Here is a 15,608-nt window from a genome sequence, read left to right on the forward strand (position 1 = left end):
AGATTACAGTTATGAGTCAAGCAAGGAGTACATTTCCTTTCATACAGTGTCTTCTAATTCTCTCATTCTCTCAGTCCCTCCCTCCTGTTTCTCCCCACAAGTATAGTTCACTTTCATTAGTGTCCAGTAAGCTCCCCTGCTGCACTTTTTCATCCCTCTTCCCTTGAGTTCTCCTCTTCCTGAAGATACACACATGGATATACCATACACAAAGACAAGAAGACAGAATCATTGCAAAATAAAAATAAAAACAGGGAGAGGTCTCTTGTTTCTATATGTTGAGGTTTATTTTGATAAAAGCATATATATTATTTTATATAAATGTAAAGAGGCACATGGGTGTTACACCTTTGTCTTTTTCTCCTGAGTATTTATCCTCTTTTGGTCTCACTATATAGAAATCACTGCTTTCACAGATGCAGATAGGAGTAACTTGTACCAAAGGCCACATTGCCAGTAAACACTGGCACCAAAATAAAAAAAAACACATTTATTCATATGAAATTCTCAAGTATACTTAGAAAGGCAGGTAGAAACTAGGAAAGTAGTTGTCAGATTGAGTGGACATTACGGTCATCTGCCGAGTTCGTGGAAACACTGCCAGACCTCATCTCAGACTGCTGGTGGGGAGATCTAGAGCAACTTTACATTTCTTGTTACAGCAAGTGCTGCAGGGTCTGGGATGGGGCCTTGGGGACCATTGTACTGGTACAATGAACCTCATGTACAATATCCAACCATAGTCAACATTTTGGGGTCAAGGATTTAAATTCTGACTCCTAGTCACCTGACATAATTAGTCTTTGTAAGTTTGAAGAAACTCCTAGGAGAGCCTTGCATGTATTAATGAACATTCATAAAACTCTCCACCCTGATATCTAAAAATAAGCAGCTTACAGTAAGTTATTTTGAATATGTCTACTCCTGGCTTTTAAGAGCCTTTTAATTACTTGACCTCCTTTATTTCAGGGTTTTAAAAATAGTTTTCATTGGCTTAGGAAGAATTAAGAATTTCAGGACAGGAGTTTGGCCTAGTGGTAAGAGTGCTTGCCTAGTATGCACGACGACTCAAGTTCGATTCCTCGGTGTCACATACATAAAAAAGGCCAAAGTGGTGCTGTAACTCAAGTAGGAGAGCTCTATACTTAAGAAAACACAAGGTAAGTGCTCAGGCCCTGAGCTCAAGCCCAGGACTGGCAAAAAAAAAAAAAAAGAATTAAGGATTTCAGAGCATAATGCTTAAAAAAGGGAAAAATGCCTAGTAAAGTCTATAGTATACATTTATGATAGAATTATTTATAAAGCTCCATGATGAATCTTTTTCTTTTCACTTTTTTTTCTTTTTTTTTTTTTGCTTTTCACCTATGGAAAAATAGCAGCATCAGAGGGCAGGAAAATGTGTATGAGAGACACACAGGTGTACCTTAGACACCATCTCTTATCTCTCTGTGTTCTCTTTATACTCTTCTTTGGCAAGTTTTGGCCAGTGCCCTGTATCAGAAAAGAAAGATGTTTAAGCACTGCATTTATGAGAGCTGTTCCCATTCCTCTCAGTACTCTCCTCATGTGATTCCAAGGGTAAGAGGCATGAAGGAAGTCCCTAAATTCCTGTCTTGTCTTCCTCTCATTAATATTCCCAGCAGCACTGAGCTCCCCGCCGAGCACAGCTGACCAAATGAGAGCAGTTCTATGAGGCTTAGTTAATTGGTATTAATATTATCATCATCTTTATTACTTCCTCAATATTTACTATGGTTTTCCTCTTACACATTTTCTAGATACTGTTTATTAGACAAGTTTCTCATAGTCTTTAGTTCTATGAATAATAATAGTAGAATAATTATTTTGGAAAGCCATGGTTGATTATAAAAATGACATATACATATCCCAGACTCTGTTCCTTCTGTCAAATTGATTGATTTTGAAGTGACCAAGTTTACCTAATATAGTCATGTCTTATTAATACAGTTTTCATTGACTTGACAAGTTCTCTAATTTGACTGGGTATTGTTTTTTTTTTTTTTTGCTGGTTTGGGGGCTTGATCTCTGAGGCTAGGTACTGTCCCTCAGCTTTTGTGCTCAAGGCTAGAACTCTACCACTTGAGCCACAGCTCTACTTCTGGATATTTTTGGCAGTTAATTATAGATAAGAGTGTTGAAGACTTTACTGTCCAGGCTAGCTTCAAACTATGATCCTCAGATCTCAGCCTCCTAAGTAGCTGGAATTACAGGCATGAGCTACTGGCACTTAGCTTTGACTGTTTTTTAAAGAGAAGAATTCAGCATCATATTAGTGTTTTTAACATAAAAAACTGAATTAAAAAGTGTATCATTGCTGCTATTAGTCTGCTCTAAGTATATATGGTGTTGCAATGGGAAATCTATTTGGAGTCTGAGAATGTGGTGCTCTTATATATTCTTAAGAATGTAAATCAGTAACTTTTTGCTTTAATGTTCAGGCTTGAGCTTAATTCTGAACCCAAATTTAGATGAGTTTTCATTTTCCTTCTATGTTTATATATCGTTATTAACAGTGTAAAAATTAAAATGTAGGCCCTGCTTTTTGGTAGGGTAAAGCCTGGGTAGGGTTCAGGAGACTCTGAGGCCCAGGGTGGTCCCTTCCCCTCCAGGCTCCTGAGTTTCCGGATCTGAAAACAAGAGAATTACACAGATGTTTGTACAGCTTTTAGTGCTAATATTAGCAAACCTCCTGCACATTAAAAAAAAGTGTGCATTTGAACAGCTTCTCAATCATCTCCCTATATACACTAATGAGCAGTCTGGAGAAGAACCTTATTATTACTGAGAATGAGATCATATATTGATTATTTTGTCTTTTTTTTTTTTCTGGGCTTGAACCTGTGATTCTCCTGCTTCAGCCTTGTGAGTGCTGTACTTAAAGGTTATTATTGTACTACCACACCCTGCAGTGGTCCTGTTTTCATGACCTAGTGTAAGGGTAGAGAGCATGTTTATTATTAAATCTTCCTTTGGCTGGAAGATGGTGTGGGATCTAGTTGTACATTACACTCTCTGTGGTCCTCCTCCCATTTGCTGGCTTCTTCAGCACCCTTCTCACCATGGTCCTCTTGGCCTATCTTTCCCCATAGACTTCAGTCTTGGGGGTGGGTCCAGAGATGAGCTAACAATTGGCACTCCCTCAAATGAGTATCCTTCAAATATTCATGCATGTTTAGAGGGGAAATTGAGGGCTACATGAATGAAGATGGAACAGGGACCCCTCAGGAAGAGCTGTTCTTCTCAGAACCTATTACAGTCCCCTCATTCAGAGGAACCAAGGCTCTGTGGTTGAAAATCACTGTTTCCCAGTCATAGCCATTTGAAGTTCTGCAGTTCACCTGAGGCAGCAGTCATGTAAAATACACTGTCCTTTAAGAAAGTTGTCTTCATAAGCTGAGTTATCTCTTCACGTTGCATTTCCAGGGTCCTGAAACTCCCAGGAACTGATGCCTTCCATGTTGGCCTGCTATCACCCCCTGACATGTCTATAGCTCTGGCCCACCTTTTTTTTTTTTTTGAAGAAATGTACAATTTTATTACAAAGAGTCACAAAAATGAAAATAGTATCTCAAAAAGGAAGCTACACTACCAACCACCTACAGAATTGGGAAAGACAGGGCAGTAAGAGTTTCCTGGCTCACCTGAGTCCAGTAACAAGGTATGAAAAAAGAAACCAGTCTAAAAATGGTTGATATCACTTAGAACAGGGAGTGCTTGAAGACCCAGCCACTATTTCTTAATAAGGGCATTGTTCTAGGACTACTAAGCAGGCACATGGTATTTCAGGATTTTTCTCATGGTTGCATCCTTCATCCAGACCTGCAACCTTTTATGCTTCAGAACTAGGGGAGGAATGGGGAGCCAGGCAGCTACTAACCAGCACTGCTGCACTGGGCTTAGGGCCCTGGTCCCTATCTAGTCCCCGTGGCCTACCCATTCTTATCAACTTGCTGCTTCCTAACCTTCCCACACTGAAGGAGGACCATACTTGAGAGAATCTGTTAGAGCTGGAGTTCCAGGATCTCTTCCAAGGTTTTAGCAGACGCCACTAATTTTATATCCATTCCTTTGTATTTTTAACTCCTCCTTCATTCTGACTGCATAAGTTTCAGTTACATCTATGAACATGTTCCCAGAGCTCCCTATTCCTCTGTACTGAGTCAGGGTTGATATATCCTGTTGCTATGGCCTCCTTTAGGAAGCTCCATGTGGTTAGGCTCCCGTATTCACCTTATGTAAGTAGTGACTGCAGGCCACACTGTGCCAGGTGCTGTTCCAGGTGCCAGGGAAGGAAGGCAGTGAGTCAAACAAAAGCCTTTCCCCTCATGGATCTTAAAATTGAGCTGGGAGCAGATTTGTTCTAGTGGGTCAGATCCCATTCCTGGGCCCTGCCTACTGGCACTCTTTCTGCTTTTCTTCATATATGCCTTCTCATACTGTGATCCTCTGGCGTCAGAGGCTGAATCATTTCATCTTGCTCTCTCCAAAATCTGGCACTGAACACATGAACCAGCTCAGTAAGTATCTGGAGGGAAGGAGCACATGACTGCTGGTGGCATTTGTGTACAGGACGGAAGGTAGCTGTGAAATTTTTCTGCTCATCCTAGTTACAGGAGAATGAGAATCCTTCCTTCAAATCCAACAACTTCAAGAAGTTTCTTGATGGGAGTTTGTGATCAGCTATCTGTAAGACTGTGCAGGAAGGCTGTGAGGTCCACACTTAAAAAACAGCTGTTTTCTGATCCTGCTATCACATCGGGGCCTGCCATGTCCTATCTGCATTAAAAACAGGCTAAATTTCATGGCAAATTTAAAATTTTTTTATTTTATTTACATCTTTATCTTAAAGTAGTTGCTCAAAAGGTTTCATTCCAACCTGTTGATTTAAGAATAAAGTGCATCTTGAGCATTGTTACCCCTTCCAGCATTCTCTACCATCTTTCTCAAGCCCACCTGTTCCTTCAAGTCACTTAGTTCCATTTTTATGAGGAATTTTTGTCTCAGCCTATCCAGTAGCCATTATTGTCATGTAAAGAAATAAGGAAGTCCTAAATTCTTTATATGCAGGAAAGATGAATTTCTCATTGCTTAAAATAGAATCCTGCCATTTCCTTAGTTTGCTATTTCAAGAGGTGGTGTTTAGGATTTCAGCTTGTGTTAGCATTTAGTAACCAGGACACAAAGGCAATAAATGTCTAGAAAGTTCACAGGAGGAGAAGTGCAATAAGATTGCTCTCTCTTCCTTTGAGCTTGGTTCTTCCCATGGTTTTCAAAGCCTTGTACATGTTTGGTTAAAATTAAACTGATTTTTGTGAACCAGTGCTAAGTCATTTGTATTCCAGGAGAATCTCATTTTCCTGTGCTGAGAAAAATTTTCTGCCTCTGCTTGCCTTTTTGTCTGGAATTTCATTTTGTATAAATGTGGGCTGCTGTGGAAAAAGGCATTCAGAATGCCTAGAAGAGCTGCCAGTGGTAGAGATGGGCATTGTGCACTCCTCCTAGAGAGTACTAGGGAAGTACGAGCTCTGGAGGTTTCTGCATGGTTGGTTAGCTGCTGTGCTCACTGAGCAGGATTGTGTGTTGTGATATCTGTGATATCTGTGGCTGGCCCGTGCCCATGTTGTCCTCTCCCAGCCATTCTGATCATGTGATCCATGCTCCAGGCTGTTCATGTGAGTTACCTACTTGGAAACTGAGGCTTGATCCTTTGTGATGAAATCATCTGTGTGCCCTGGGCCTTCCTGACTTCGGCTTTCCATCTTTCCATAATTCTTGAGAGCAGTGTCCTTGAGGTCTTGGCACGTGTCTTATCTCTTCTTTATGCTTTTGTAGCACTGGCCTAATGGGAATGGATCAGCAGGGCTTTTCTGTATCCCTTGACCTGCACCCTGCAATTGGCATTCATCTTAGCCCTTCCTGAAACAAACTGTATCGGTCCTCAGTCCTTCTTACAGTATAAATATCTGTTAATGTTTTCTTTGGTCTCAGTCCCTGAATATCTGTGTCACCTCTATTATAGTTTTCTCTGTGTTAGGGCTTTTGTTTGTTTGTTTTTCTTTCTTGGTTTATATCCCTGCCATTGTTGTCTGATTTCACATGTGCCCAGATAGTAGAGAAAACTTTTGGTATGATTAAATTTATGTGAAGCATTAATGAAAAATTCAACGAAAAAAAACCTGTCATGCACACAACATATTAATAATAATAAGCTATATTTAGTATGTTACTACTTTAGGCTCTGACTTGATGTATTGTAACTCAGCTAACCTAACAACAGTCCGTGTTGACTATGAGGCTGAGCTCCCCTAATATCTGTTTGTCCACTAGAGAAACTGAGTATATAGAATTCTAGAGTCTTTTTATAAGAAAAGGTATGCAGAATTTTAAAATCAAGTAAGACATCAGAGGGATTGCTTACTAGCATTTTTTTGCTTTATTTTTTTTTTTCACACAGTCTTTCACACTTTCACCTGGCAAGATCTGGACTACAATCCTTTTATTTATATTTTCTAAGTAGCTGAAATCACAGGCATAAACCATCATCATATATGGCTTATTGGTTAAGATGGGAGCGATGGGGGGGTGTTTCTCACTAATTTTTGCTCAGGCTGGTCTCAAAACAAGATTCTCTCAATCTTCTTTTCTTGAATAGCTGGCATGAATTAACCCAAGCTCTAAACATAAGTAATCCATGAAAACAACACATTTTTTTCTAATGAACTTCAGGACACATTCCTATGATGCTTCCTCCACTATTATTTGGCACAGGGTTCATGTTCTTATTTATGTTTCAAAATTTTATTTTCAAGTATAAAAGGTTTGTCACAGAAGAGAGGTAAGGTCAGAGGCAGTGGGCTCTCAGGTGCCACCACTAATCAGTCACACAGGCAATATGGTGCTGGGTACCAGTATGTCATACCTGTAATTCTAACTACTCAGGAGGCTGAGATCTGAGGCGCCCGAAGTGAAATAGACTCATGGATATATTTAGGTCATGGGTCAGGCAAAGTGAACATTTACTGGATGGTTCCCTAAGCAGAATAGCTTTGGCAGAGCCTGAAGACGTGAAGGGACTAATTTGATTGGAGTGGCCCAAGAAATGGCTGGAAGATTTCACCAAAATACAAACCCCTTTTGTACTTACGTAACCAAATAAGCATTATTATGGGTGGACAAAACACTATAGGAAGGGTTTTCTTTCATTGTGAAAGCATCTTTTTTTCCTTCATGTCTGTTACTTTCACTCAATAAGAAAACAAAAACATTCCCTGTAGAAAAGTTGGAAGATGCAAACCGTAGAATGTATAAAGTTCTTGAATCTTAAGAAAGTACATTTATCTTTAAGACTGTTTCAGTGACTTTTCTTTTGGTCTTGCAGGCAAAGCCAAAGCTAATTGAGCCACTCGACTATGAAAATGTCATCGTTCAGAGGAAGACCCAGATCCTGAATGACTGTTTGAGGGAGATGCTTCTCTTTCCTTATGATGACTTTCAGGTAAATGTCCTAGTTCTGTCAACAGAACTGTGCATTTGATCCTTACCTATTCTTCTCTCCTGTGTTTGGTTTGTTATTTTATGATTTTAAAAGATGAGTAGAAGATGTTAATTAAGAGAAAATTTGTGTCATGTTCTTTATAAGTTCATATTTTATTGATACTTTTGCATATAATGAACATATACATGCAAACGTGTTGTATGTGTATGTTATTGGACTAAAAGTGCCATATCCAGGTTGACTTTTATGGACACACACGTTTCATGTCTTAGGAGATAGTTTTAGGTTTAGAGTCTTCACTCCCCAAACCCTTGTGCTGTGAATGGAACCAGGGCCTTGCATATGCTAGGCAAGTGCTGTACTTCTGAGCCTCCAGCCTAGGTTCAGATTTTTTAGCCAGGTACTTTGGATAGGCTTTTCTGGAGAGCAGTGGAGGTTTGTTGTATGTCCTTGGAGGATGGCACTTGGGAAATCTGCCCTGAGAAGCCCTGAACTTTGTCTGGACTTCCAGGGGAAGGAGCGTGTCATGAAAGAATGTCAGAAAGCCTCCTTTTAGTGTAACATAGGTGTTTTCCTTGGAGTAAATAAGGAACACTCGGATAGCTCTACTGTGCAGTGCTCTCTGGTCTTGATGTTTGAAGGTATTTAGCCCAACATCTGTGGCCAAGCACCTGACAGGAAGCTTTTAGGCTATTGAGAACCAGAGATGACCATCTTCCTCCAGGAACCCTCCTAGTGGTTGGTACCTAGATTGCCAGTTTGCTTGAAGATTCTGGTTATTACCACTGGTTTCTGGGGCCTAATCTTGGCATTTCTTTTTTTTTCTCTCTCTCTACCTTTGAAGTGTGACTGGCACCTCTCACCTGTCTTCTGTGAACTGAACTATGTATGTGTAAAACCCTGTCTTCTGTAACTGAACTGTTGTGTGTGTGACATACATATCCACATATGTGTGTATACGTGTATATGGTTCACTGATTCTTTGTTATTTAATTTAAGATGTATATGTACTTGTAAAAATAGTCCATTATTGAAATAATTGTTTAAAAACTTCCCTGTAACCTCTCTAATCTTACTTCTAGGAACATACATACTCTATACCATTATATATACACTAAATTATCTTTAGAAACTCTTGTATTAGTAGAAGTTGTTAAATTATAATTCTTTGAATTTTGGGGTTTTGTTGTTGTTGTTGTTGTTGTTGTGGGGCTTGAACTGTGGGTCTGGGCACTGATCTTGAGCTCTTCATCTCAAGACTTCAAGCTCTACCATTTGAACTACAGTGCCACTTCTGGCGGTTAATTGTAGATAAGAGTCTCACAGACTTTACGTGCCCAGGCTGGCTTTGAACCATGATCTTCAGATCTCAGCCTCCTGAGTTGCTAGAATTACAGGTGTGAGCCACTGGCGTCTGGTGTTTTTTTTTTTTCTTTAAGGAGATTTTCATTTATAACAAAAGAGAATTTGTACAAATGTTTTCCTACTTGCTTGTGATACATGAACTATAAAATGATTATTCTTTAATTATTTCCTAGAAAAAGTTAAAAAAAGAATGCCATGGGATTGAAACTATTTGTATGTTGTTGATCAAAAGCATGTTCTACTGGTAAATAGGTTTAGATCATGCCCCCCAAAAAAATACCATGCTTGACAAAGTGTTTCATGAATAGAGCTTCACAACAAAAGGGAAAATAAAAGGCCACTCCAAAATAGTGCGTATGGCTATAATTCGGAAATAATTATAAAGCAGAATAGGATGATTAGAAATTATATTCCAGGGCTGGGAGTTTGGCCTAGTGGTAGAGTGCTTGCCTAGCTTGCACGAAGACCCGGGTTCGAGTCCTCGGTTCCACATACATAGGAAAAAAAAAATCCAGAAGTGGTGCTGAGGCTCAAGTGGTAGAGCTCTATTCTTGAGAAAGTCCAAGGACAGTGTTCAGGCCCTGAGCTCAAGCCCAGGACTAACAAAAAAAAAAAAAAAGAAATTCTATTCCAATTTTTCCTGTAGTATATTCAGAGGTAGCAAAAGATTATCTCAAGTTTGCATGTAGCATATTTTCTTTTTGGTATTAAGCATGAGATATTTTTTCTTTTAGTTTTACAAATGCATAGTTGCATTTGCATACCCAAGATTAAATTGTGTAAGCACAAAACACCAAAATACAGTGAGCTTAGTACTATTGTTTTTCTGTCATATAAATAGTTGTATCATCAGATGATTAAGCTTTGAGACCAGTCTGTCCTTCTTGCCAGTAACTACTGTGATAACCGATATTCTAGGAAAGGCAGAGAACTCACAGATATTTTACTGGCCAAGGATGAGTGAGCAAGTGCTATTTTCTGTTTGAGGGATATTTTCTCCAATATTAAATAACTTGAATTTCAGCTTTTGTTTTCTTCATAGAAATTGTGATGGGCTCCAGTTAAGTTGGGGCACTATTACTTGTTTTCTTATGGACTTCACTTTTGTCATTGGGTGGGACTAGTTATGATGTGCTTTCTTGCTAAATTATCTCAATGATGGCAAACTTCAAAACCACCTTTTTTGTTCTTAAAGTTTGGGGGCCTTGGGCCAGGAGTTTGGCCTAGTGGTAGAGTGCTTGCCTAGCATGCACGAAGACTGGGTTTGATTCCTCAGTACCATATACATAGAAAAAAGTCGGGAGTGGTACTGAGGATTAAGTGGTAAGAGCTCTAGCTTCAACAAAGTCCAAGGACAGTGCTCAGTCCCTGAGCTCAAGCCCAGGACTGGCAAAAAAAAAAAAAAAAAAAAAAGTTTTGGGGGCTAATCAAAGTTTACTTGACGTAAACTTTGAGAACTTATTTGTCCAGAAATAGGGAAAACTTAGATAATATAGACAAAGGGGATAATTTTTAGATGGAAATGCTTTGTGTCAAGAAATGTATGTTAGCTGGGCATGGTAGCCCATGCCTGTAATTCTAGCCACTTACGAGGCTAAGATCAGAGGTATCGTGATTCAAGGCCAGCCCAGGGAAGCTCAGTTGAAGAAGCTATGCATTGTGGCATGTGCTAGCTACAGTGAGAAGTTCAAAATAGAAGTGTTGTGTCTGAGTTGAGGCAGATGCTGTCTAGAAAATACATAGAGTAAAAATGGCTGGAGGTGTTGCTCATGTGTAAGGTGCCTTCCTAGCAAGAGGAAGGCCCTGAATTCAAACTGTAGCACTGCCAATAGATGAATGAATCAACAAATGAATGGGGACAAAAACATGAGAAGGGGAATCAATGTGTGAGAAGTAATGCACCTACTATCCATCAAATGTAACTGTAAGTCCTCTATATATTTCCCCAACAATTAAAAGAAAAAAAAAGAAATGACATGCTTGTACATAACTGAATGTAATGTCTGGTACCTCTACTTTTTCTGTTGGTTGGAGATGACCATTGATTTCTAGTCATACTGCTATTTCATGTGAAAGTATTTCCCCTAGTGCTACTGCTGCTGCTGACAGGTTTTAATCCACTGAATCTGTGCCTGGCTTTTAACCTTGTATATCCTGATTTGTCATGTAGCCTACTGTTTGTACAATATTTATTACATGACAGGGTATGAAAAAGGTAAATAGTAAACCAATTAAACAATTTTTAGATACTGTTCATATTTCATAAAAATTATGAAAACAAGGTTTGACGTAAATAAGGGATAGTATGGAAACATAAGAAGAGAAGTTGCATTCTACATCTAAGTACACACTTGAAAGACTTAAAGCAAAGACACAAACACTTGCATAAAATTTTCATAGCAGCATAAGTCACAGTAGCCAAAAGGTGGAAGCCACCATCCACAAACAAATGATAAACAAAATAGGTTTTGTATCTGTTACTTGATATTAACATGTAACCAGTTATTATTCAGCCTTCAAAGGGAAGATGATCCTGTCATGTTACATGGATAAATCTTTTTTAAAATTTATAAATGTCAATATTTATTCAGAAATCTTTAAAGTTCTTAATATATTATCTCAAATAACAAAATCTCAGCATGTAGACTGCATAAGTAGTTTCATTAAGAGTTTTAAGAAATTAAGAGTGATGTGCCCTCCATTCAAGAGGAGGTGCGGTACAATAGCTTTTACATCCCAGCAGAGAGGGAACCAGAAAATACCCCCATTTTAGAGATGGGAAATAGAGATACTAAATAATTTGAGATTTGTCCCTTAATTTTTTATTAAAAGATTTTATTAACGTAGATTTTTATACATCATATTTCAAGTGTCTAGTTTAACAAATAAGTATTCAAGAATGGCATCTCTATATACAATCACTGGCACATAAATTCAAGAACAAAATTAAAATTAAGCTGAGAGTTTGCATGTCATAGATACATATCGATCTATATAACATGGCATTATGTTTATAGAGTATATATCCCATCATAGATTTTTATGTCCATGTAGTTACATTGCATGGATAAATCTTGAGTATATTATGCTAGGTGAAGACAGTTATTAAATATACTTAACATGATATACTTAAAATAATCAGATTCATAGAAGTAGAAAACAAAATGCTGGTTGCCATTAGGTAGGGCTAGGGAATACAGTATAAAAGATTTACTTTGGGAAGATAAAAATGTTTTGTGGGTGGATGGGCCTGATGGCTGTTGTGGTGTTTCTGCAACATCATTGTGTGAGCAGGAGAATCTCAATTCAAAGATGGAAATGGAGAGCAAGCATTACTTTTAATGGATATCCTAGAAATTTTCCCTTTGGAAATGTTTTCATATTACAGAATCATAGAGGGTTCTCAGCACTGTGGAGGAAATGTGGTTACTCTATTTCCCTTTCAATAACATCCTGATTTTTATTTTTCCTCTGGTTCTTTTCCTCTTATACTTACATGAGACCGATAATGATCTACAAACCACTGACCTGGAGAGGAAGCCAAGCCCAACTACTTACAAAGGCCTGGAAGTCCCTGATCTCATTTCCCATCTGTCCTATTGAAAAAATTACATTTTTTATGATGTTTGTTCTTTCTTTTATATATACTGCCAAAACCCCACAATATTTTGTTGAAAAAGTGTTCTTTTAATAAATTCCTCGAAATTTTTGTCAGTCAAAATTCAGTGGCCCTAAACATTGTGGTTTCTGAGATATTAGTTCCTGTCTGTAATTGGATCTACCTAAAAAAATCTGAACAAACCTTCAGGAGAAGGAAATTTTCAAAGTAACTCAAGTAATGCCTTTTACAGAAAAGTAACAGGCATTTAAAAAAAATTACCAAACAGAAAAGTTTATTTTTCAGCTAGCACTGACTAGCTGAGTTGGAGTATATTATTTATTTATTTATTTATTTATTTATTTATTTCTATTAATAAACTCGTATAAAGGACTTTGCGTCCTAGTTTGCTTGGGATTGTAAGACAAGTTCTCTTGCTCAAAACTTAGGAAAGGCAATAAAGGTATGTGCTAATATTAATATTGATGAGCAAGAGATTTAAGTTAAGTCCTAATGTCATGAGAAAAATCAATCCTATGGCAATCTGTTCTCAGAAAATGAGTTTGAAAGCTCACTGGGATGTATAGGAGCTCATAGCCTGGAGATTTCCAAATCTAACTTAAGAGAGAAGAGGATTAAAGGGGTGAATTCACATGCTGAAATGTAAGACAGGTATCCATGATCTTGTGCTAGGTGTTAATTTGGGCATTGTAGAAGCAAAAATGAATAGCTAGCCATATTTTCAACTCCCATGGGCAGTGCAGATGTATCTTTTAGTAATTTCAGCTACATGGCTGTGTGATCATGGAGGTCAGTGTAAGCAGCTCCTTGACCCAGGAAGTCAGAAATCTTTCATGTTCTTCATGGTGAAGAGGGGCTGAGGAAGAGTCCTGAAAAGTATATCCAGTTGATCGTGAAAGGTCTTTTGTTATATTGAGGAATTTGCATTTCATTCAGCCAGCAGTGAGAAGTCCTTAAAAGATTTAAGCTGAGGTCCGATGCTCAGAGGAGAGTTTTAAAAAGATGATTAGCAACCGCATAGTCATAACAGGAGAATAGGCCCACAGCCCTTAGGGTACTGCTCTGTGATTTATAGGAGAGTGTCCTAAACTAGTTCATTGTACTGCATACCTTGGGGATAGTCATTGACAGCACACAGGATGAAAGGTGACACTGTTAAGTGATTAGACAAAGACTTAAAGATTTGCCACCAGAAAGAATGACATTGTCCCATTCTTAAGGAAATGGAAAGACTTGAAAAAAATCATATTAAGTGAAGTAAGCCATACCAAAGGAACATAGGCTCAATAGTTTCCCTCATTTGTAATTAGTACACATCTAGGATTCCTCTAGCATAGGATTGCACTAGTGCAAAAACCTATGTACATAAAGTCATAAAGGATGAGACTAAATGAAAGGAACTCTCTAAGATATGGAAACAAGAGGTTTATCTTGTGTGATTGTTGTTTTTAATGTACTATGTTATTTCTCTTCTTTTTTTGCCCTTATGGTTTATTTCATGTTGTTACTGTATCTGACTTTGTTACCTGGTAGGTGATTGAGAGGGAAACAGGGACAAAAACATGAGAAGGAGTATCAACGTTTGAGAATACACCTACCACTTGATGAATGTAACTGTAACCCCTCTATACATTATCCCAACAATTAAAAAAAAAAAAAGATGGAAACATGGGGCTTAAGCAAGTGCTAGTAGAAAGGAACTGTTAGGGAGAAATCCCCTTCATCCTGAGAAAGTAGGTATGTAGAATCTGTCAGGTGATAGCAGACTCTGAAACTCTGAAAAATGTACTTTCAGGGCCAGGAGTTTGGCTTAGTGGTAGAGTGCTTGCCTAGCATGCACAAAGACCTGGGTTCGATTCCTTGGAACCACATACATAGAAAAAAGCCAGAAGTGGTGCTGAGGCTCAAGTGGTAGAGCTCTAGCCTTGTGAAAGTCCAAGGACAGTGCTCAGGCCCTGAGTTTAAGCCCAGGACCGGCAAAAAAAAAAAAAAAAAAAAGTACTTTCCTCTGTCCATATCAAGATACATTCTTTGTAAGGCAGTTTTGAGTTGTTCCTTGGCATTTGGAGTAAATTCCTCTAGAAACTTAAATGGAATCCCTTTTCCAGATCCTTGTTTTGTATCATGTTTTGCTCATTTTCTTAGTTATTTGTAAAGGAAACATTGAGAAGATTTAGGTAGCTGCTTCCCCAGAAATGGAGTTGTCTGACATTAACAGACACTGCGAATCAACGGCCAAGACATCATCTATGAGGTGAAATGTTGGAATGCCCTGTGTGAATTTTAGTTTCCAGAGTAGCTTGGTACTTCTTATAAAGTAAGTCATATGCTTTGAAACTAATGTATCTGCCAGATATTTGGAAAGGCTCCATCACTTCTGTGCTCAGTGAGTTGCAGCAAACTTCTCAGAGTTGTCTAATAGTACAATTTAATAGTGCCCAAAATCTAAATCCTGTAATATGCAGACCAGTACCCCAAGCACAGTTCCCAGACTGTATGAAAGGGATAGAGCTCTTCAGATATATGAGACACCAAAAAGTTTGTCTCGGATCTAGACAGAAGGGAAGGAGCCATTGGGAACCAATCCATCTAATAGGGAGTAATTTGAAATTGGAGATAACGTCTGAACATTGATGTAAATGTTATATCCCTTTGGCCTGGCTGAAAACAATAAAAATTATCATTTAGTGAACAAGATGGGCCAAGCAAGGGAAAGCGGGACTATTCTCTTCTGGACCTCCTGAGCTGGCTTTGTAGTTTTGACTGTGTGTAGTTCTCTCCTACAACTGCCCATGCCCACTGAGATTTTTCCCTTCAGATGAACATATGGTTTCTCTGTCAAATGGATAAAATGCTATCAGTGGAGGTGTGGCTCTCAGTGCCAGCTTTGAATAAAAGAGTGAAAGGACAATGCACAGGTCCTGAGCTCAATCCCTTGTACCAACACAAACCCACTGTGTACCAACAGATATAGGATACCTTATATGAGATTGCAAAACAGGGAATAATTGAATATTCAATTAAGACAGTCAGTGTTTTAGCTGAAGGGTAGATTAGCCTTAGGGCTCTAAGGACTACTGGGCCCTCTTTCTGACCCCAGGCTATTCA

The 15,608-nt window shown here is 38.5% G+C and overlaps 1 protein-coding gene across 8 annotated transcripts in view; it reads left to right on the forward strand.

Annotated features, from left to right (window-relative positions):
* Dock9 (dedicator of cytokinesis 9) overlaps positions 1–15,608 on the forward strand; it is a 265,843-nt gene that overhangs the window by 107,460 nt on the left and 142,775 nt on the right. For all 8 annotated transcript variants that reach the window (XM_090341935.1, XM_090341939.1, XM_090341934.1 and 5 more), the window contains exon 2: positions 7,400–7,516. In XM_090341935.1, coding sequence (XP_090198061.1) covers positions 7,400–7,516 — 117 coding nt within the window. The remainder of the gene's footprint in view (positions 1–7,399; positions 7,517–15,608) is intronic.

This window comes from Megascapheus bottae, chromosome 11 (genome assembly GCF_031878675.1).
Source record: "Megascapheus bottae isolate mThoBot1 chromosome 11, mThoBot2.hap1, whole genome shotgun sequence".
In the NCBI taxonomy this organism is placed as follows: Eukaryota; Metazoa; Chordata; class Mammalia; order Rodentia; family Geomyidae; genus Megascapheus; species Megascapheus bottae.